The following is a 23279-nucleotide window of genomic DNA, read 5'->3' on the forward strand; positions in this document are numbered from 1 at the left end:
GACCTGGGTTCAAATTCTGTCTTTGATGCTTAACCTCTCTGCATCTTTCTTCACTGATAAAGTGAGGGGATTAGATCTGCATAATTTTTGAGATCTCTTCTAGCTCTAAACCAATTACCTACGATTTGTATCGAGAACGTATTTCTAGGTACAACAAGATTTAATCCTATTCTATTATTTGTAGAGAAAAGAGCATGATAAATATTCTGTTGGCAGAGGGAATTTGGACCATCCTCTAGGACCCATAGGTCCTTGAATTATTCCTGAGAGCCAAGATTATTGCTGGGTGTCATGAAGGATGGACAGCAGCTGTCAGCAGCTTATGCTTCCTCTTTGTAGCTGTCAGCAGACGTGAAGATATGCCCACCTAGGCTGGGTTGTTTTCTTTCCCGTGTTTGCAGGGATGTGAAGGATTGACATAATTCCAGGAAATCACAGCTAAAATGAACCTTAAAGATCATATAATTGAGTACCTTCTAGAGATAGGAAAACCATGGCTTCAAGAGGTAAAATCATTTGCACACATGTGATGCAATATATTACAGAATCAAAGAATGTAAGTGCTGGAAGGTGACCTCAGAGATTACTTACTGAAGTCCAGAGAGGGGTCAAATAATGCTAAATAGGAGAACTAGGATTGAAATGAAAGTCTTTGAATTCCAAATCTAGCATTCCCTATGATATCAGTAGACCTGGGAACAGAGTTGAAATATCTTAATGATTTGTCCAGGGATTCAAGATAGAGGATAGCTAGTACAGAATTCCTACAAAGAAGGAGTTCTTATCTGACTCTTCTTAATTCAGATATCCAGGATACACTGAGATGACCATACAGCCAATGAATAAAATTGGACAACTTTCTATCTCTATTGTGTCATAAGTTGCATACATGTACTAAAAAGCATCTTTATGTCTAGAAGATATGATCAGATAGGTTCTGTTTATTAGAAGAATAATAAATGACAAATATCTTCCAAAATTTTAAATTTCCCAAAGAATGGCAACAGTTTCATCTGTGTTCAACTCTACATGTAAGACAATAGTACAAATATTCTGATATATTTTTCATTTCTAATAAATATTATACATACATTATTTTAAGGATCTTTAACATCTATATCATTCTATAAAGAATTTTCAAGAAGACACTTTTGAAAGCATAAATAATTTTATATTTTAATTAAACTGATATTTTTTTACCACAGAAGAAGGCATTGCAATGTTTTGTACCAAGTATCTTGGCACTTTTGGCTTGATTAAACACCACAAAAAGTGGCAATAGAAACAAACACAATTTGCGAATAACCTAACTTTTAAATTTTTATATTTTAACATTTATTTATGTTTAGTTTTCAACATTCACTTCCATAAGTTTTAAATTTTCTTCACCTCCCTTCCCTCCTTCCTCCCCAAGATGGCGTGCAATCTGATATAGGTTCTACATACATTCGTATTAAACATATTTTCACATTACTGACTAACTTTTTCTAAGTGAGCATTGTGACATGCAGGCCAGATTTCCAAAACAAAGTTCTAAATGGAAATCCAGGTAAAGACTTTCAAACACTTGCTTTCCTTCCTTCCTTTCTTCTTGATCTATTTCATCATTGGCAGCAGCTCTATAGGTGTTTTGTAGTTGCATTAAAAAAAAAGCTTATTTAGTTACTCAAGCTGAGCAGTTTTAATTTGTTCTAATAGTTGAGGCTAGTAAAGCCATTACCACAGCTGCGGGATGGCATTATCAAAGCCAGCAGCTGTCAGGCACCTTTATTTTTTTAGGCTGCTTTTATCTCTTCTACTAGGGAACAACTTGCTCTATTTTCCAAAATACTGAATTCTGACATCCTCATCTTTAAGAAATTTGTACCTTTTATTTTTTTATGTGTGATTGAGAGAGTTTTATTTTCAAAATAATGCTGGCAATTTAGCACTAAGTTTTACAAATTCAAATCTCAGTCAATTCTGAGCTATTAAAATGAATAATTTTCATAGTATTTATGATTACCAATCAATCAAGTTTACTCAGATATTCATTGGTCTCCTATTGCAAATTAGAAAGAATTTCTAATAGCTAATGCTTTGATTCTTTGTCTAAGACCAAAAAGACCTCTGGGGAAAGAGGTCTTTTCTTCCTTCTTCAAGTATTTCCTGTGACTAATTTCTGAAATAACCATGGTCAGGAAGGATAAACAGAAGAGACAGTCAAAACACGAATAGTGTGGAGAGCATGAAGATGACACTGAAGGACAAGTATCTAGACAGGCTGCTGTCACTGACTATGATGAACTGGCTACAGCAAAAAGGCAACTGATAATATAATGACTAGACTGAGAAATCCAAACAGTACTAAAAGCAGAAATCATTATAACCAGAGTTTAGGAAAACTTGAAAAATGAACAAAATATTTTCAGCGACAACTTAAGTATGTATTTGTCTAGGGGATATGTTTAATTAGCTATTAAGGAATAGTAGCATAATATTTTCCCCTTATTTTTGATTCATGCTCTTTGACTTTTTTTTTCTTTCAATAATCCAAGGAGAGGTTATGTCTATTCTTTGAATTTCCTCGCTCTGGTTATTTTATGCTACTAACTGAATGTTATTTAAATCGAGTTTTGTCTAGTCAAGAGTAATAACACAGAGAAGAAAGGAAATTTCTTTTTGTTCTTTCTTCTTGTATTCTTCCTGCCAAAGCATTAGGTCAGCTTGCTACTGTGCAGCATTGCTAAAAATAGCACCCCAGTAAAATATACCCCGAACAAATGGAGCTATCTAAAAACCACCACTAGATGGCAAGGCAGCTTTACCATTTTTAACATTATGCTTGTATGCAAAATATGATTTGAAAACATGCTAGCAACACATTTTTCACCATATCAAGGTTTTTAAAAAAAGTAATTCACATTTTTATATATGGATAAATATATAAGAAAATTATATATACTTTATGTTCAACAGTATGCCTGGTAAATTCAATAATAATTAACAATTATACTTATTACAAAGTACCACATTTACATTCATATTCACCCATATATAACCAGTTTTCAATAGGTTCCATTAAGAAAACCAAAGACTTGAAGACCAGAATACAGTAGTTCCATTAAGCTAAAAATCAAAACAAAATATACTGCATGCTGAAAATGAAATAAGAAGCCTACCCAATGTTCAAGAGTATTTCAGAGATATAGATTACCTAGAAACAATATTATCTACTTGCACACCTTATAAAAAGACTTGTATTTCACATTCAATGCAGATATAGGGAGTTGACAAAATCCAAAGAATAAAAGATATGTGTCCTCTGATATAAAATCACCTTTTGGTAAAATTCAAAGAAAAAAAGAAGCCTAAAATATTCCTCCTAGTTTAGCTGGATTAAGTAATAAGTGTAAAAATTAAACACAAATTTCAAGATACAATGAAAACAATAGCTCAGCCCTGTTGTCTGTGAGTCTAATCATTCCTTCATAAAATCTTAAGTGTTCTATAATCTAGAATGTATTTATGGAAATGATTTAAATTTTTCGAAACAGAAAAAGGTAACTGCTCTCCCTTTAAAAAAATCTTCTGTTTCATTAAGCCATGGCCATATTCTAAGCTTAAGGAAAAGCTAGTTGGTCTGGAACCCAGCTACTTTGTTTGAGTAGGGCAACAGGAAACAAGAACAGGGTAATAGTTACTAACTAGGATGCTTAAACCTCCTTCACTGGCTGTGGGACAGCTTTTTCAAATGAATGCCATTAATAAATAAGAAAATTATAAAAATCATTATTTAATTCAGATATATTGTCATCCAATCAAACTTTAGGCAGAAGCCTTCAGATTTGTCATTGGCCAATCTTTTTCAGCCACTCTGCAAAGGCCAAGAGGAGAGAATAGGAAGTCAAGCAAATACAAGGTTTTCCACTCATGGCTGGAAGGCTCCAACGTGACTCAAAGTACTGAGTGTCTATTATACTCCTGCCACCCCAGCAGGGAGTTAAATGGAAAAGAACTTGGAACTTCTCTCTTACTTCCCAATTTGAAAAACGCTACTTCAGACAAGTGATTTCCAAACTGTTTTTGCAATAACCTGGAATGTTTCCAGTTAGCTCAATGCATTTAATTCTCAAAAACGAATTTTTTTTTAATATGGCAATTTTGGAGAAGTTGAGATTCACTGCTCTAGGTCTTTCACCAATGCTGCAATTTATTTCACTTTAGAATATTTCTGCATTTGCCAGAAAGTTTTATTATTTACATTTTTATGTGGATGGTTTATATTCTACCAAACAAATCTCCCTTTGTACCTCCACTTCTTTTGCAGTTTTAAAATTGCAATTATATGCTCATTTTATTTTAATGTTCTTCAGAATCAAACTTCTTTTTCAAAAAAACTCTAATATCCTTTAGGATGAATAATGTTAATATTTGACCACATATAAAGATATGACTCTAAAGAAACTATATCAAGATGGGCTTCTTAAAAGCACATGGAATTTGTCATTTTTAAAGTTCCATCATTTAAATACATTCGTATTTTTCAAGTGAAGCCCTTGTCTAAAAAATTGTTTTGTTGGTACAAATTCCCATTAATTAAGACTTCACAAATTCAGAATTAGGGATAATTCTATTACGGAGTCAGCTGAAGTTTATATTTAAAACATTATGGAAAGGGAGGCTTGTTATGCGCACAAAAAGGAAAACATTATTAGGAGGGAAAGATTTGTCTATTTAAGATAATTATTTTTAAGCACTTTCTTAAAATTCATCCACATACAATATCATTCCATTATAAGCAAAGATTAGAACTACTATGGTTGGCACTTTGATATGTTAACTAGCCAATCATTCTTCTGTACACATTCGACTCTAGTAGGCAACACTCCATTAACCTTGGTCCTGTTCCTGAGTATATCTCAAAATATGAGGTATTTCATTGAAAATTTCTTTGCAAATATTTGGAAATATTTTGTAATTCTGATTTTCACTATGTCAGACACATATTTCCCTAAGATAGTGTGAATTAAGAAAAGTTAGCTATAGTTCAAGAAAATAAAATATCATTCAGCCGCATATAAAAAGAATTCATCTTGAATTCCAGAAAAATAAAAGTAGAGGATTGAATTAAAATATCTCTAAGGCCCCTTCTACTCTGATCCTATAACTAAAACTTGGGTAAATTTGGCATCCTCTTGGTTGGGCCTATGCATCACCCTCTAAAAGGACAATTAGAGATGGATATGTTAAGCTCAAATATGAATTTTCTGGATTGTGGGATTTCAAACCAATGTAATTAACTGACTCCATAATAGCTCAGCATAGATAAATCCATGCTGTAAAGAATGAAGCAAATATTATGATCTATGTTTTTGCATGCTTTTTTCATTCTATTAGCTAAGTGAATTAAAAATTCAAAACAATTACTTAACATTTTCTAATGACTGGCCATCCCATATTTATGCATTTGAAAATAGACTTTCCTAATATTTATGTATGCTACAAGTATAGCTCTTGTATATTGATTTTTATTAGCAACTGCCTTCTATTATCTGCCAGCACTCCATATGTTCACTGGTGTCCTTCACCATGGGAAAGGTTCTTCTCCAGTTGCCCTTCATACGTATTACATGAAGTAACAGAATGACTGGGGCAGGTGTGTAGCTCAAGTCCTTTGTTTTACCAGCAGAAATTATGTGAATAATCTTCTAGAAAGTTGACTCTTCATTTACTTTCAGTAAACAGAATTTATGTACAGTTCATGCTGCATCAATTGCTCTTACCAACTCCTTAGAACATGAGTGAGGAACCCAGAAAAGGCCAGGGGACAACATTTTGTTCCCTTTATCACACAGAAAATACAGAAACTGAAATTATGGCTATGTATCTTTTGTTATAGAATACAGAATGGAGAGGGGGAGGAATACCATGTAAACTTCTCCCCAAGTCCCACCCCAACAAGGGACATCTTCATTTCCTGCTCAATTTGATAAAGACTTCTGGCATGCCTCCTACAGCAACCCATCCTGAAGACTCATTCCTTTTAAAGAATTATGGCTTAAAATAGCTACTGTATGGCAAAAGGGTTGAGAACACGGCATAAATATAAAAAGGAACGAAAATATACAGTAAACTATGAATTACAGAAGATAGGCAGTGAATAATGTAAGCTTCTTGCTACAGGTATTCTATTGTTCAAAATCATGGATATGCTGATGTCTCTGGGATACTATAAACAGTACAAAACATGGCACACTGAACTGATCAGTGGAAACAGTGGTATGCATGTGGGCCTATTAATTCACTCAGATGTGTAAGCATATAGTATTTAGGATCATACATAATTTGAATAAATGAATATAACTTCATAGATTTATTCACACATATCATCATTAGTTTTGAGTTTAAGTTGTGGCTCTTTTTATTCGATTGCTATACATTGGGAGGCAGCGCTGGAATTGTGAGTGGAAAGGACAAGCCTTGAAGTAAAAACAGATCTAGGTTCAAGTGTGAGGGGATGTCGCTTAAGCTCTCCATGTACCCAGGCAACTCTCTCAAAATCCCAAGGTGAAGAACGGTGGCTCTTTGGCATTGGTTAGAGGAAGGTTCCTCAGAGGGAGTTAATTACACCAAAGGAATTACTGGTCCAGACAAAACAGTAACAGAAACTTGCCTCTGTTTCAGGCATTTCAAATTTGTTAAGGCATTGATCTATTCTGCAATGATGTTAGTATGGACTATCTAATGATTAATTATTAAAGATTTTGAAAATACAAAGCACTAAAATAATAGCCAAACATTTTCATATTCCTAATGTAACTTACTGTAAATAATATGTAACATACTTTATTAATTCTGCTAATGCAGTACATGATAATAACCCATATTTGGTAAAATAAAAGGATTCTCCAATTTTTTCAAAGATCTCAACATCAATTATATTTGGAAATTATATTTGCTAGATGTATATGGGGGTAGAGATAGGATCTGGAAGAGAAAATGGGCAGAGGTAAGAAATGCAATCTGTGAAATGAAAGTACCCTAAGGAGCCACAATTACACAAAGACTAGCAAGCATTGTGGTAATGAATGACATTGGAACAATTTAAAAATACAATGTATATTTTAAAATGTCAACTTAATATACTTCTTTTAACAATCTAGTTGACAAGCCACAGTCACTTGTCAAAGATGTGGCCTAAAGCTCTTCCCTGGTATAGTTGGACAGCTCATAACTTGGCTGTACTTTATAAATGCAGTGAAATTTGGATTTTCTCTGCCTTGGGGAGAAGGGAAGAGCATGGCTAGATCAAATTCAATACTATTCCAAAATCTAGTTTTAGCAACCTCTCCCACCAAACCTTTACCAAATACTAAGACCAAAATTGTGGCCCTTCTTTCCCTTTCAAGTAGGGGACAAGATGGTCAAAAGACAAGCAAATTGTGAAGAAGACATGAAAGAAAGATAAGTTATAAACTAGGTAAGGATTCATGAATAACCAAGAACTAGCATATAACATTACGTTCACCATAAGATTTAAAATAGACTTATCTTCCTGCATAGCCTCAAAGTCACATAAGAGTTTCTGCACCTTAACATTCCTGTAGTCACAGTTTGTTTGTGTACCTGAAAGAACCCTGGTGGTACAGGACCTACTGGCATGCCATCTCCTGGGGGAATGTTTCCTAGCACTGGGCTGGGAGCTGCTGCAGCGCTCTGAAAAGAATAAAGGGAAAAAAAAGCCTCTGTCATTACAATGAAGGCACAAAACCAAAGATCAATGAAACTAGACTGTAAAAAGGGACATTTAGGGCCAGCAACTAGTACTTCTATGTTCTCATTTCAAAGGTACTTCATAAGTCAATTAGTAATTTAGTCTGGGACTGTATAGGTCAGATGATTGAAACAGGAAGTTTCAAACTTTTTGAAATTACGAAACAATTTTTCATACTTTTTAAAAATCACAAAGCCTGGACCAAACAGGTACATACAAACACATATATATGAGATTATAGCAATAAACTATTCGTCAATAGTCCATTTTCAGGAAAGGCTGAGGAATATAAAAAAATGTTGTAGCAGTAATAAGAGTTAATTGTCAAGGTGGTGAGATTAAGAAAGAAAATTCTGGGAACCATAATAAAATTCTTTTTGTGGTTTGTTTTAGCTTCTCATTGCATTCACTATGCATTAATTAAGTACCTTCTATGTACAAGACTATTACTTAAGTTAGAAGTGGGAAGATAGAGTGGCTAGATAGTTGGCCTCAAAGCCAGGAAGACTTGTGTTGGAGTCATGGCCTTGACACATACCTTGGCCAAAACACCTGTGCTGCTTTAGGCAACTCTCTAACAGCAGAAGTTGGAGATAAACTGCTGACTAATATTGACAGAAGTAGTTGCTTACCTAGGGATGCCCTACCCCAATGAAATTGTAGGTCTAATCTCTATTTCCTATGTATCAGATACCGTTAAGCAAGGATTTTAAATAGAGCATAGTCCCTGCCATCAAGGAGTTTACATTCTATTTCAGGAAGGGAATATATATGCAACATGCCCAATAAGCATAATAAAAGGTAGAGTGCGAAAGAGGCAAAGGAGAGATACAAAGAACTTTAGGAAAATTTGAGCAGAAAAAAGAGAACTCTTTCCATCTGGGAGATTTTTTTTTAAAGGAGTGGTAAATAAAAGGGAGAGCTTCATATAGGACATAGTACCTGACCTGAGCCCAGAAGAAAGAGAAGTCTTAAAGTTTGAGGTGTAGGCTGTGTACTTTACAGGCACAAAGACACAACTCGCATAAATGTATGAAGACAGAGGCAACATCATGAGCTCAGGGAACAAACAGGTAGTTGTGTTTGGCTGGAACACAGAGTGCATGGAGAGTGACGTGAAATAAGGTTGCGAAGATAGGTTAATGTATGGTCTCGAATGCCAGGCTGAGAAGTTTGTGTTTGATCATGTCAACAATCAGAAGTCACAGAAGGCTTTTGACTAAGTTACTGATGGGTTCCCGTCTGTGTCTTGTTTGTGTCAGAAGCTGTGTGAAGCTGTGTTAAATTGGGGGCGCCTTGGTAACAGAACCTTTTACCATTACCTTGGAATCCTCAAAGTTCACTGAGGAGTAGGCTTTTTCAATCCTGACATACTATATAAATGTGTATAATGATTATTACCAGAGTGACATGAAAGTTGCTTCTACTTTCTCCAGATACCTTTGGTCTGGACTTTAAAATCAGAGTGCTTAGTGGGAGTGAATTTTAATTATCCTTTTGACAAGAATTTATGGAGTTACTTTTCATTAAAATAGGGAGTATGAATGAAGAAGCATGACTACACTACAACAGATGTAGGGGAAAACACTCTAAAATAAACACAGGAAAGCTAGAATTTGCAATACTGTTAAATGGAACTTAAAATACATTTCTACACATTCCCTCCTCTTTCTCCTACCTTCTCCCTTGCCTCTGCACAAAATAAGGCATGTTACTACTGTCCAGAATTTAAACAAGTGCAATAACCCTAAATATGAAAAAATTAATCTTAGTCATCAAATCTCACAGCTTATGATAGAATAGCAAAATAAATCTTAATGCATTATCAGTCCTTACAAAACATACAGCAACAAGACCCCTGAAAAACTCATAAAAATACAGGGTATCTATTTCAAAAAGTTATGAAAATTTGTCTTGAAATAGAATGTAGTTTCCATTCCAACAACTCTTTTTAAACAAGTATTTGACTGTTTCCTAGCAGTTTCAGAATTCTGGCAATTCAACTTTTTGTATACAATGTATATATGATAAAGTGATTTAAGTATTGATCAAAACAAGAGATAGCAGAAATTCATTTCTATGTGCTATGTTAAGGTCTCTGTATTAAAATATTTGTTTTTAGTCTAGATATAGACTGTATTTAAATATTTCATTTGTCATTGTATGTGAATTTATAAATTAAGTTCTTTGAGGGCAAGGAGTATCCCACTTTTGTATTTTCAGCCCTAGCACTCTGTATAGTGCCTGGTACATAACATGCACTTAATATGTGGTTGTTAGTTCTTTGACTGTTTGTAGAGTGGAGAGTCTGGTAGCAAAGAGATCAGTGAGGAGGTTATTACAATAGCCCAAACGAGAGAAGAAGAGACCTGAACTAGGGCTATCGCTATATAAGCAGAGGGAAGGACATGGAGAAAAGATTTCAGAGATAGAATCAATAGAACTTGGTAACTGGTAGCATGTGATGGTGGGGTGAGGAAAAGGGAAGAATCGATGATGACTGAAGTTTTTAACCTGAATGACTAAGAAGATGGTGGTATCACCAAGAGAAATAGGATAATTTGGAGGAAGAAAAGGTTTTGGGGGAGTTATTGACAAGTTCAGTTTGGGCTATAGTGGATTTGAGCTGCCATCATGACGTCAAAGTCATGGTAAAGACAAAATGTTACACATTTTCTGTCTATGAGGGTCATTATTTATATTGCTTTCTGGTGTACTCTTTGATTCTACTTGGGAACAATGTACTGCTAAAGAGTGAGTAGGATAATATTATTTGGAGAATCAGGTAGACAAAAAGAAGATTTAGGAAGACTACTATTAAAATACTTTAAAAAATCAGTAATTTCATAAAAACACCTGAAGTCCAATTCTACTTGCAAAATATAAAAGTATTCTGTAAAACAGATTGAAAGATCACGAAAAGGACCAAAGTGATGGATTTTATTTTATTTTTTTTGGCCAGTAAGCAGTGTTCTAACTATAGATTTCATCCCTAACTGGCACCAGTTGTCATGCAAATACTGAAGTTCATTATAAAGGTATTAGGAAATAAAGTAAAGATGAATTAATGTTAATTTATTACTTCTGGAGAAAAAATTCCCCAAAACCTTAAAGTGAGTAATTATGGTAGGTATGTATGATTATCTTTATAATAATAGCATATCCATCCATACAGCAAATTTGATTCTATATTATTATAATAATGCCATGACATTTAAGCATATTGATATAATGTTGTACATGTATATTTCTTAGTATATATTAATATGAATACTTAAAATTTTACATATGTTCCACAGAAGATGCAATCATCACTGAGTATAAAGGCCATCGAATTTTAATATTATCTTAAGGTAGCCCCAAATTTAAACAGTGCTATCTGAAATGTTATTTAGCTATGATTGTGCTTAGCCAAATTCATAGCCTTGCCAAAAAACTACGCCTAAACAAACTGAATTCTGGTTTACATTTTTGTTGAAACCAAAAAGTATAAAAGGAGAAAATACTTCTGAAAAATGAAAATAAAAAAGAAACTGGCTCCTTTTTAAATGGAAAAAAATAGGTATGCTTGTAAGGTAAATAGCTATTTTTTCATATTGTTATATGTATATGGTTACACATTTACCAAAGTATAATGTACCCAATGTAGAGCAGCATAAAGGAAAGTCAGAGGACTAAGGTTCCAATACCACTGATACTTACTACCTGGGTGGCCATGGGCAAGTTATTTAACCTTCCTGATTTTCATTTTCTTCATCTGTAAAATGAGGGATAAGATTTGACCTTATGACTCAGTATTGTGACCAACAGCATAATCTTGGGCAAGCTACCTAATCTCTTTGCTAGTACTTTCTCTTTGTGGAATATCTCCATTTTTCCAGTATATGTCTTTGTCTTTACATAGTTTTTTTTTCCATTCAGTCTCCCCTTTAGATTGTGGAAATGCCTTTTACCTTTCTTTGTTTCCCTAAACTTAGCACTTAGTATATCATAGGAACTCAATAAAGGCTAGTTGACTATGACTTTTGGACCTCAATTTCTCAATGTGTTGTTGATTGTGAGTTCCTTGAAGACAGAGACTATCTTTTGACTCTTTTTGCATGCTCATCCCTCAGCACAGTGGCTAGCACACAATTTGTTGTGGTGAGTTGTTTCAGTTGTATACAACTCCTTGTGACTCCACTTGGGGTTTTCTTAGCAAAGATATTGGAGTGGTTTGCCTTTTCCCTTTCCAACTCATTTTACAGATGAGGAAACTGAGGCAAGCAGGGTTAAGTGACTTACCCAAGGTCACACAGCTAGTAAGTGTCTGAAGTCATCATATCTGAACTCAGGAAGGTGAGTCTTCCTGACTCCAGGGCCAGCACTCTATCCATTGTACTACCTAACTGCCTGTAAAATGAGAAGAATGACTGTATTCTTTTTAACCCCAAATGAGTTCTGACTTGAAATCTTTACAGTCCCTTCTAGCTCTAAAGTTCTATGATTACAAGATCCAACTGACCTTTTTGGCTGTAAACTATGAGACCGTGCTATATTTGTTTTTGTGAGGTATATCAATACAAGGGAAAAGGTCTGATGCAGCAATACTTATGTGCCCATTGCCTGCCATATGGAATTCACAGTTATTACTAAAGAAAGAAAACACGAAACACAAGATAGATGGCTGGCCTTCCACACTGGGAATTCCCTACACCCATGAAAACACAGGTCAAGAAGGAGTTAGGTAATAGGGGAACAGAAAGATATGAAAAAGTATGTGATATAATTACCAGACATTTATTTGGCTATAGAAAAGATCTGATATTTCAAAGGGACAACGTAAAAATGGGATTCTTAGGTGTTTGGCCACTCTTTTTCAATTATAGTCATGCAATAGTAATATAAGAACATTTAGACAGTGAAATTAATTAGTCTGATAGTAATTTTTAATCTTTTCGAGATTATATGAAATTATTTGATCAGCATTACTTTTGCTGATTCAAGATATTATTAAGATACATTCTTAAAAAGTATTTTTATATCTTCTAATTGGTATTAGTCTTTTTTTTGAAGATCTATGACATTTTTTTTAATATACTTAGTTTTCAGCATTGATTTTCACAAAAGTTTGAATTACAAATTTTCTCCCCATTTCTACCCTCTTCCCCACTCAAAGATGGCGTATATTCTGGTTGCCCTGTTCCCCAGTCAGCCCTCCCTTCTGTCACCCCACTCCCCTCCCATCCCCTTTTCCCTTCCTTTCTTGTAGGGCAAGATAAATTTCTATGCCCCATTGCCTGTGTATCTTATTTTCTAGTTGCATGCAAAAACTTTTTTTTTGTTTGTGAACATCTGTTTTTAAAACTTTGAGTTAAATTCTCTCCCCTCTTCCCTTCCCACCCACCCTCCCTAAGAAGTCAAGAAATTCAACATAGGCCACATGTGCATCATTATGTATAACCCTTCCACAATACTCATGTTGTGAAAGACTAGCTATATTTTGCTCCTTTCTAACCTATCCCCCTTTACTGAATTTTCTCCCTTGAGAAAAGTGTTTGTTTTTGATTACCTCCACCCCCATCTGCCCTCCCTTCTATCATCCCCCCTTTTTTGTCTTCTTCCCTCTTCTTTCCTGTTGGGTAAGATACCCAATTGGGTATGTATGGTATTCCCTCCTCAGGCCAAATCTGATGAGAGCAACATTCACTCATTCCCCCCTCACCTACCTTCTCCTCTCTTCCTACACAACTACTTTTTCTTGCCACTTTTATGCGAGATAATTTACCCCATTCTATCTCTCCCTATCTCCCTCTCTTACTATATTCCTCTCTCATCCCTTAATTTGATTTTATTTCTTTTAGATATCTTCCCTTCATCTTCAACTCACCCTGTACCCGCTCTCTCTCTCTCTCTCTCTCTCTCTCTCTCTCTATATATATATATATATATATATATATATATGTGTGTGTGTGTGTGTGTGTGTGTGTATGCATATATACACACACATATATACACATACATATATACATACATACACACTCACATATACATATATACATAAACATACATATATATGCATATTCCCTTCAGCTACTATGATACTGAGGTCTCATGAATCATACACATCATCTTTCCATGTAGGAATGTAAACAAAACAGTTCAACTTTAGTAAGTCCCTTGCAATTTCTTTTCCTTGCTCTTTTTCTTCATTACCTTTTCATGCTTCTCTTGATTCTTGTGTTTGAAAGTCAAATTTTCTATTCAGCTCTGGTCTTTTCACTGAGAAAGCTTGAAAGTCCTCTATTTTACTGAAAATCCATATTTTGCCTTGGAGCATGATACCCAGTTTTGTTGGCTAGGTGATTCTTGGTTTTAATCCTAGCTCCATTGACCTCCGGAATATCGTATTCCAAACCCTTCGATCTCTTAATGTAGAAGCTGCCAGATCTTGGGTTATTCTGATTGAGTTTCCACAATACTCAAATTGTTTCTTTCTGGCTGCTTGCAGTATTTTCTCCTTGAGCTAGGAGCTCTGGAATTTGGCGACAATATTCCTAGGAGATTTCTTTTTGGGATCTATTTGAGGAGGCGATCGATGGATTCTTTCAATTTCTATTTTGCCTTGTGGCTCTAGAATATCAGGGCAGTTCTCCTTGATAATTTCTTGAAAGATGATTATCTGGCCTCTTTTTTTGATCATGGCTTTCAGGTAGTCCAATGTTTTTTAAATCATCTCTCCTGGATCTATTTTCCAGGTCAGTGGTTTTTCCAAGGAGATATTTCACATTGTCTTCCATTTTTTCATTCCTTTGGTTCTGTTTTATAATATCTTGATTTCTCATCAAGTCACTAGCTTCCACTTGCTCCAATCTAATTTTCAAGGTAGTATTTTCTTCAGTGGTCTTTTGGACCTCCTTTTCCATTTGGCTAATTCTGCTTTTCAAGGCATTCTTCTCCTCATTGGCTTTTTAGCTCTTTTGCCATTTGAGTTAGTCTATTTTTTAAGGTGTTGTTTTCTTCACTATATTTTTCAGTATTTTTTTGGGTCTCCTTTAGCAAGTCATTGACTTGTTTTTCATGATTTTCTTGCATCCTTCTCATTTCTCTTCCCAATTTTTCTTCTACTTCTCTAACTTGCTTTTTGAGCTCTTCCATGGCCTGAGACCAGTTCATGTTTTTCTTTGACTTTGTTGACTTCTTCGGTCTGTATGTTTTGTTCTTCTTTGTCACCAAAGAAAGAATCCAAAGTCTGAGACTGAATCTGGGTGCGCTTTCGCTGCCTGGCCATATTCCCAGCCAACCAACCTGACTCTTGAGTTTTTCAGTGGGGTATGACTGCTTGTAGAGTTAAGAGAACTATGTTCCAAGCTTGGGGGGATGTGCCAGTTCTGCCACACCAGCACTCCTCCTTCCCCAAGAACCCCCAACCCAGACTGGACTTAGATCTTCAGCAGGCTCTTCACTCCTGCTCTGATCCACCACTTAATTCCTTCCAACAGGTGGGCCTGCGGCCAGAAGCAACTGCAGTTGTGCTTCTGTAGCTGCCCCACCTCCGCTGCCCCAGGGGTGGTAGGAACTCCTTGTTAAACTCTGTCCCCAGCAGCTTTTCCCACTTACCTTCTCTGTTGTCTTTGGTGTTTGTGGGTTGAGAATTCTGGTAACTGCTGCAGCTCACTGATTCAGGGCGCTAGGGCACGCTCCGCCCGGCTCCTGGTCTGGTTGTTCTGCCCCGCCCATGCTGGGCTCTGCTCCGCGCGGGACAGACCTCATCCAGAGACCATCCAGGCTGTCCTGGGCTGGAGCCCTGCTTCCCTCTGCTATTTTGTGGGTTCTGCAGTTCTAGAATTGGTTTGGAGCCATTTTTATAGGTTTTTGGAGGGACTCAGCGGGGAGCTCACCCTAGTTCCTGCTTTCCTGCCGCCATCTTGGCTCCGCCCCCAAGTATTAGTCTTTAATGATGGAAAATAATAATTTAAATAATTTTTGCCCTCTGAAAGATTAAGTATTTCAACATTTCTACTCAATTCTAAAGAATCAATATCCTCCTTTGCTGCACGGCACTCTTTGGTTCTAATGATTAGAGGTGTTGCACAATGCAGAGTTTTTAGTAATTCAAAGACCTCTGCCTGTGCCAATTTCCAATGAGTTTTTAATCATATTTTAACTATGGTTATGACCGAGTGTGTCATTTAATGCTTTAATTTCTGAGCACACCTTTAAAAATGTTTCCTGACATTTAGAAGATGTTTAATAAATACCTGTAGAATAGCATAAAATAAAGCTCAAAAGGGAGGTTAGAGGTAGACTATAGAGTTTAGGGAGTTTATTTTGTTAAATATATGGAGGTAGGACATTGGAAGCAGGGTGATCAGTTGGGAGATTCTTAAAATAGTTCAATGAAGAGATGATGTGGACCAAAAACAGAAGCTTTTCATTTTTCAAAGTGAAAACTGTACTTCTGAAAGTGGATAATTTTTGCATGTAGAAATTAACACAATTTAAGAATGTATTGTACAAATGAAAAATAAAAGCTGCTCTGAAATTGTCCAAGACATTCCATTGGGGGGACGCTGGGGTTTTAAGTAGACAGGAGTACAGAATTTTGTGTTCATCTATGATGAAAATGTTTCTTATAAAAAAAACTATGATTATTTTTTAATATTTTGTGCTTCTGTAGGATAAAATTTATTTACGATTTCTCAAGTTTTCCTGATTTCCCCATCCCTCCAAGTTACCATCAGTCAAACCTATCAGATGATTTGTGAAAATTCATGTATGCAGAACACTGAGCTAAGTTCAGAGAAAGATAGCAAGTCTACCAAACAAATAAAGATTTAGTCCTCACGGGGCTCTCATAATCTAGCAGGGAATAGGACATATAACTACAATACACAATAACACAAGTCGGGTAAATCAAGAGACATGTACAACAAAGTGGTATGTGAGGTTCATGAGTCTTTCAAGACAGTGCTAATGTCTACACTGTCACAAGCGCTTAATTCATGATATACTACTTTTAGATTTTGATAACTATTTAAACCACAGAAAGGACAACAAATAATTTTGTGACACTGAGAACTATCAGTAAATGTTAATTTTATTTGACTTATACCACAGGGAGTTTTCTCTGTGACTCCTGATTTGGGTTTGGATACCCATTATGTAGCTCTATTTCTATAGATTTAATTTCACTTGAGTACATTTCTACTAACCAAACCTGGATATAGAGGCTACAAAGGCAATCAAATTTATCATAAGCATCTCTTTGGTCTTTGGTACTGGATGAATTTAACTGGCATACCTTTGCTTTGAAAGTGCTTATATGTCACTTTCTAAGTGTTCTTAAATCACTGAACAGGTTTATATTTTGTTTTTCCAAATTATAAGCTTCACAAAGAGAGTGACTTAGTCTTTTATTTGTAAGTTTTTCTTTCTCAGACCACTTAACAATTTGCTTTACACAAGAATATGTGAAAATCTAAAGCTAAATTGGGGGGAATTATTTGCTTTGTCAAAAGGAATGCAAAATTATTTAAAATTATACCAGAGTATGAGTCCATATTATCAAACCCATGGAATGCATTTCCAATTATTGACTAGATAGACAAAAAATTGGGTTTGTGCAATGTTAGCTTTGGAAAAGATCTAATAATGTAGTTGTAAACCTCGGTTTAATTATATCTGGTCTTTTAGACAACTACTTATATAACACGACTTGGAAAATTTTGGTGGCAATATTTTAAAAGATCAAAAGAAAGGGACATTATTAGTCCACTATGGCTGGCATTTTTCTCTAAAAAATGAAACAGGTTACTCCTAACATTAGGCAAGGAAGTTGTAGTTGTGAAAATGAGGTAAAGATGGAACTTGATGAAGATCTGCATCTCCAAATTGAAAAAATGAATTTTAATAGAAAATAGAAGATTTCTCAAAATATTTACTGAATTTTTAAATCTACAGGATTCTAGCTTTTGTAAAGTAAAAGTGACGATTGACAGGGTTAACTATTTGCATATTTCTCTGTCTCTGAATGTATCTGGCTCTGGATATGTAGCCTTTCTGCATATATCTCTAAGTTCACTTTTCTGTTAACACATATGCATGGAACTTTCTCTTTGACTTTCTTTGTCTTTTCTTCTCTGTATCTTTATCTATGTCTTACCAACTTTCTTCCATTACCCTACCACCTTTGTCATGTCTCTTCCTTGACATGCCATATCATAGAACTGGAGCTTTTATTTTTATACTCTTGAATAATTTTGGGTTCCTGATTAATTTAAAGAGCAGATGAATATATGGTTTTCTGTTTAATCTCTTCAAAAAAAATCCCAAATGACCTAAATTTTAAAATTATTTAAGTTTAATTTAATTAAACAATTCCACAAACATTTAGTGAGTGCTTAGTGTACATAAGATACTGTGTAATGAATTGTAGAGATACAAAGAGAAAACAGGAAAAATTCTCCACCCTATACTTACACCCTACTAGTATAGGAAAATTCAGCATATGTACAGATAGTAAATACAAATTATATACAAAGGGGATTGATCTTGCATAAGAAGTAACATCTGAGCTCAGTCTTAAAGGGTGCTGGTGGATTCCAAGAGGCAGAAGTAAAGAGGAAGTGCATGAGGCATGAAGGACAGACTACGTAAAGATAAGGAGGCAGGAGCTGTGTAAGAAAGTTGTATTGGACAAAGCAAAGCAGGCCAGTATGTCAGGAACAGACCAATGAATGAGGAAGATTAATACAAAACAGGGATGAAAAGAAAGTTCTCCTGGGGGCGGATTATGAAGGACTTTAAAATACCAAACAAATGAGTTTGTACTTTATCCTAGAGGTACCACTAAACCATTTTGAGTAGTGGATAGGCACAGTCAGACCTCGACTTTAGGGATACAGTTGGCAGCTTTGTAGGAAATGGATTGGAATGAAAGAGACTAGAAGCAGGCTATTGCAATTAATCCAGGCTAGTTGACTTGTTTGACTTTTCATTCCTATCTTCTATGGGTAAATAGTTGTTGGATAAAGTGGGGAAAAAATTCTTATCCATACAATAAACTAGAATGATGCTTTAAGGAAAAAAAGCATAAAATAAATTTGTATACATTATTATTTAATAAACATTTGTTTGTTAACAAGTGTTTAAAATGGACATCCTTTTAATTGCTAATGTTATTAGTTAAGATTGGATTGAGTCTATGATTTGTTCCTATGGTTAATCTTATTCATTAAAGGAAATGAGACAAAACATTCTGTAATTTTTAAGATTGCAAAAAGAGTAAATTTTGGAAACTACAAACCAATATTCTGGCAGAATTCTGGAAGAGTTAATTAAACAGATGGTTTGTGAAGATTTATCTAAATGAAAGTAAGGCTCACTGAGAACTAGGTTAAGTGAGAGCAAAAATCATTAGCAAAATATGTCCAATTAACCCCCCTTTCTTTTTCCATACCGTTATTATACTGGTAGAAAAGGGGAATTCAACAGACACTATATGAACAGTAAAGAATTAGGCAATTATGCTATCTTTTGTGGAGAAGATGGAGAAATGTTTATTAGATAAAGAGTAGTATTAAAGGAATTCATATAGCTAAAATGCTTCATTTGGGGGCTAAGCTAAAAGGAGCTCTCTAAGGGTTACAGATGGGGCTTCTCACTAATCCCACCTTATTCATCATTTTTATCAATGGCATAAAAGTTAAAGACATTCATGGCATTCTTACCAAGTATACAAGTGACACAATAATGGGATATACAAAATATATGTGTACATATAAAAGAAATGTGTATGTTCTAAGGAAGACAGGATTAGAAAAGATATAGACAGGGTGGAATGCTCGTGCAAGATGTACAATAATCCTAGGTACAGAATGTGTACATATTTTGATGTGCATAGCATATTAAGGATTACAAAGCTCTTTTCTCCTGTTGGAGCAATATCTATCATGTAGACTAGGCCAGTTTTTCCTACAAGTGTTTAAGTACCTTCAAGACTGATTTGGCTCAGGTTGTTAATAACGGCTGGCTGTTATTTGAGGAGACTAGAAGAATTTTCCCTTAGGCTTCACGAGCTTACTTTCATGGCCAACAAGAGAGGCAGGGAAGCTGTATTTTTCCTGTGTATCCTTTCCATGCTATGGCTAAGTAACAACCCTCTACCTCTACTCCCAATCCCTTTTATTATCTGTTAGATGTTCTACAAATGTCTCATTTCATTCCAGTCTCTAATGTAATCTATGCATCCTGAGTCAGGCCTGGACTACAACATCTCTCCAAAAACCAGTGAAGTAGGTGGTATGAGTATTATTTCCATTTTATAGATTAAGGGAAGGTATTATAGTGAAAAGAACACAGGGTTTGAAATCAAGTCATCTTGGTTCTAAACAGGGCTCTAACACTTACCTAATATGACTTTGGGAGAATCATTTAACCTCTCTAGGCTTAAATTTCCTTAGCCACACTGGATTACCTCTAAAGTCTTTCCCAGCTATAAAGACTCTAATCTTTTAAGATTTAAAGAGATTAAATGGTTTGGCCATAATCAGTCAGACAAGCAGTCAATAAACATTTATTAAGTACCTACTCAGTGCTAGTCACAGGTAGCTAGGTGACACAGTGGTTAGAGTGCATAGGGCCTGGAGTCAGGAAAACTGGTCTTCCTGAGTTCAAATCTAACCTCAGACACTTATTAGCTGTGTGACCCTGGGCAAGTCACTTAACCCTGTCTGCTTCAGTTTCCTCATCTATAAAAGGAGCTGGAGAAGGAAATGGCCCAAACGGGGTCATGAAGAGTTGGACATGACTGAACAACTGAACAACAAATATGTGAGGCACTGTGCTAGGCACAGGGAATACAAACTATGGTCATATAGCTTTCCAACATATTCTGGCCTCTAACTTAGATCTTCTCCCTCCAAGTCTAATAACCTTCCCAGCATGACATTTTCGGTGAAACTGAAAAGGAATAAATATTTTGCATTTAATTTTTGGGGTGTTTTTAAAGTCAATTCATTTAGTATATGATGGGTAAGACTATCTTTAAATTAATTTGTACAGAGAGAACGCAGGGGTTTTAGGTTGGGCAAAGGCACAACATAAGCTAAAAATGTCATAGCTGTTTGGAAAAAATAGCACTAATAAATCTCAGGCTATATTGATAGGAGAGTGTCCAGATCAAAGGCATCAAAGTATTGTAATAGTATTCTCTAGTGAGACCGCATCCAGTATACACTGTATGCAGTTCTATGAGCTATATTTTAAGAAACTTTGGGAGGTGTGGTGTCATAAAAATGGAAAAAAATAATTAAAAAAGTAAACTGGATTTAGAGTTTAAGCCCCGGGATTATTCTGTTCATTGGTGTACCACCTTTGAGGAAGGACATTAACAAGTTGGATTATATTTGGAAGGCAGCTAGAACTTTGAGAGGACCAGAGACTATTATCTTAGAAGAACCAATTGAAAGAATGGAGTTTGTTTGGCATGGAGAAGAAAAGATTTTGGGAGGCAATAACTGTCTTCAAGTATTTGAAGGGTTAGAATGTAGAGAACGGATTAGACATGGCTCAGCTATTTATTACCTACCTTGACCTCAGGCAAGTCACTTAATCTCTCCAGTTCTCATTTTCCTCATTGTTTTAAAAATGAAGGGATTTCACTAGATGATGGGTAAGGCACCTCTAGCTCTAAAAATTCTGTGATTTTATGATTCTAGCTAGCATAACCAGAAGAGGAAAACCAAGATGGGGATGGGTTTGGAAACATTGTTAAATGACAAACTGCATAAGGAACTGGAGATGTTTAGCCTGTAGTTGGACAGGGAAGGAAAGCGCATGACAGTTCTCTTCAAATACTTTAGGGGATGTCATATGGAAAAAGGAAATAGAATTCTTCATCGTAGCTAAAGGAGATACATCTAAAGCCAATGACGATAAATGAAAGAGGCAGATTTCAGTTCAGTATTGGAAAGAGCTTTCTAACTAACAACGGAATGGACGGCCTTATGAAATTAGTAAATCCCTATCACTGAAAACCTTTGAGAAGAGGGCAGGCATTTGCTAGGAGTATTGGAGAAGATATTTCTGCACTCAGTGGGTGACATCTAAAGCACCTTTCAACTTTAAGATTCTAAATCCCTGCCTATAAAAAGGAAGGAGGGGGTAGAAATAGAGAAACAACGTCTTTTAAAAGAGAAGATAAAAATTGAATTACTCGTATTAAAATGTGAACAATGTTGGGAAATGAAAGTACACATAAGCCACTTTTATTATCTAGAGAATATATAATGAAATGGACTCAGAGACAACACAGAGTTTGCACATAATATGGATTAGGATTGAGAACTAATAAAGCTAAACTAGATCCCTATAACAAATAGTTAGATGGCTTCTAGTCCATGAATCACACCTGGTCACAGCCAAATATCTCACAAATTCACATCATGGTTCGCTGAACTTATCTAATACAATAATAATTTCCAATAATGGAAAGACAACCAAAAAGATGATCACAGGACACTTCAGATGTGTCAGGAGCATCACTTCTAAATATGATGAAAAATTATTATCATTATTACAGTAAAATGAACTCATAAAGTACCTTAATATACTATAGAGAGTTATGTGTATGTATACAGACATAAATACATTAAGAAATGGTAAGGATTTTCCTTCCCTCAAGGCTAAATCTATCCTCTCTTCAGCTTTTTACTCATGGCCCCGGGAACCAGCCTCTTGGGTCAAGTGGAACATATCTAATCCATTCTCCACATTCTAACCCTTCAAATACTTTTCTTCTCCATGCCAAACATCCTCAATTCTTTCAAATGATTCTTCTAAGATAGAGTCTCTGGTTCTGTCACAATTCTGGTTGCCTTCTTCTGGATATGATCCAACTTGTTAATGTCCTTCCTCAAAGGTGGTATAAATCACTGAACGGAACACTCCAGATATGTCCTAACAAGGACAGACTACAGTGTAATAATTATCTTCCTCATTCTGGACAGAGAGATTCCCTTAATGCAGCCTAGGACAACATTACCTTTGTGACTGCCATTACATACTCTTATCTCATATTGAATTTGCCCAGGACTTTTTTATATAAACTATTCTCTAGCTAGGTGTCAACCATTTTGTACTTGTGAAATTGATTTTTCAAATCCATGTGTAGAACTTTATATTTACTCATTAAATTTCATTGTATTTGATTTGAGTCATTATTCCAGCCCACCAAGATCTCTTTATATTTAGACTCTGTCACTGAATGAACTATTTATTCCTCTTACCTTAATGTCATCTAAAATTTTGGCAATCATGTATTTTTTGTCTTCAAGGCTTTGATAAAAATGTCTAACAACTAACAGCTAAAGGCCAAGGACAAATCCTTGGGGCTCCAGGCTAAGACTGACTATTGTGGAGGGGGGTCCAGTCCTTCAACTACTTCTGATCCACTTAATTGTACCAGCACATACGCCGTGTCTCTTTATCTTGTGAAGAAGGATATTTGTAAAAAACTTTGTGGAAGTCCAAGTATATGGTC

General features: G+C 35.4%; 1 protein-coding gene across 2 annotated transcripts in view; it reads right to left on the minus strand.

The window, feature by feature from the left end:
* The window catches only part of SSBP2 (single stranded DNA binding protein 2), a 424376-nt gene that overhangs the window by 101220 nt on the left and 299877 nt on the right, over positions 1-23279 (minus strand). For both annotated transcript variants that reach the window (XM_036741120.1, XM_036741118.1), the window contains exon 5: positions 7609-7698. In XM_036741120.1, coding sequence (XP_036597015.1) covers positions 7609-7698 — 90 coding nt within the window. The remainder of the gene's footprint in view (positions 1-7608; positions 7699-23279) is intronic.

The sequence above is a fragment of the Trichosurus vulpecula genome, chromosome 1 (assembly GCF_011100635.1).
Source record: "Trichosurus vulpecula isolate mTriVul1 chromosome 1, mTriVul1.pri, whole genome shotgun sequence".
Taxonomy (NCBI): domain Eukaryota; kingdom Metazoa; phylum Chordata; class Mammalia; order Diprotodontia; family Phalangeridae; genus Trichosurus; species Trichosurus vulpecula.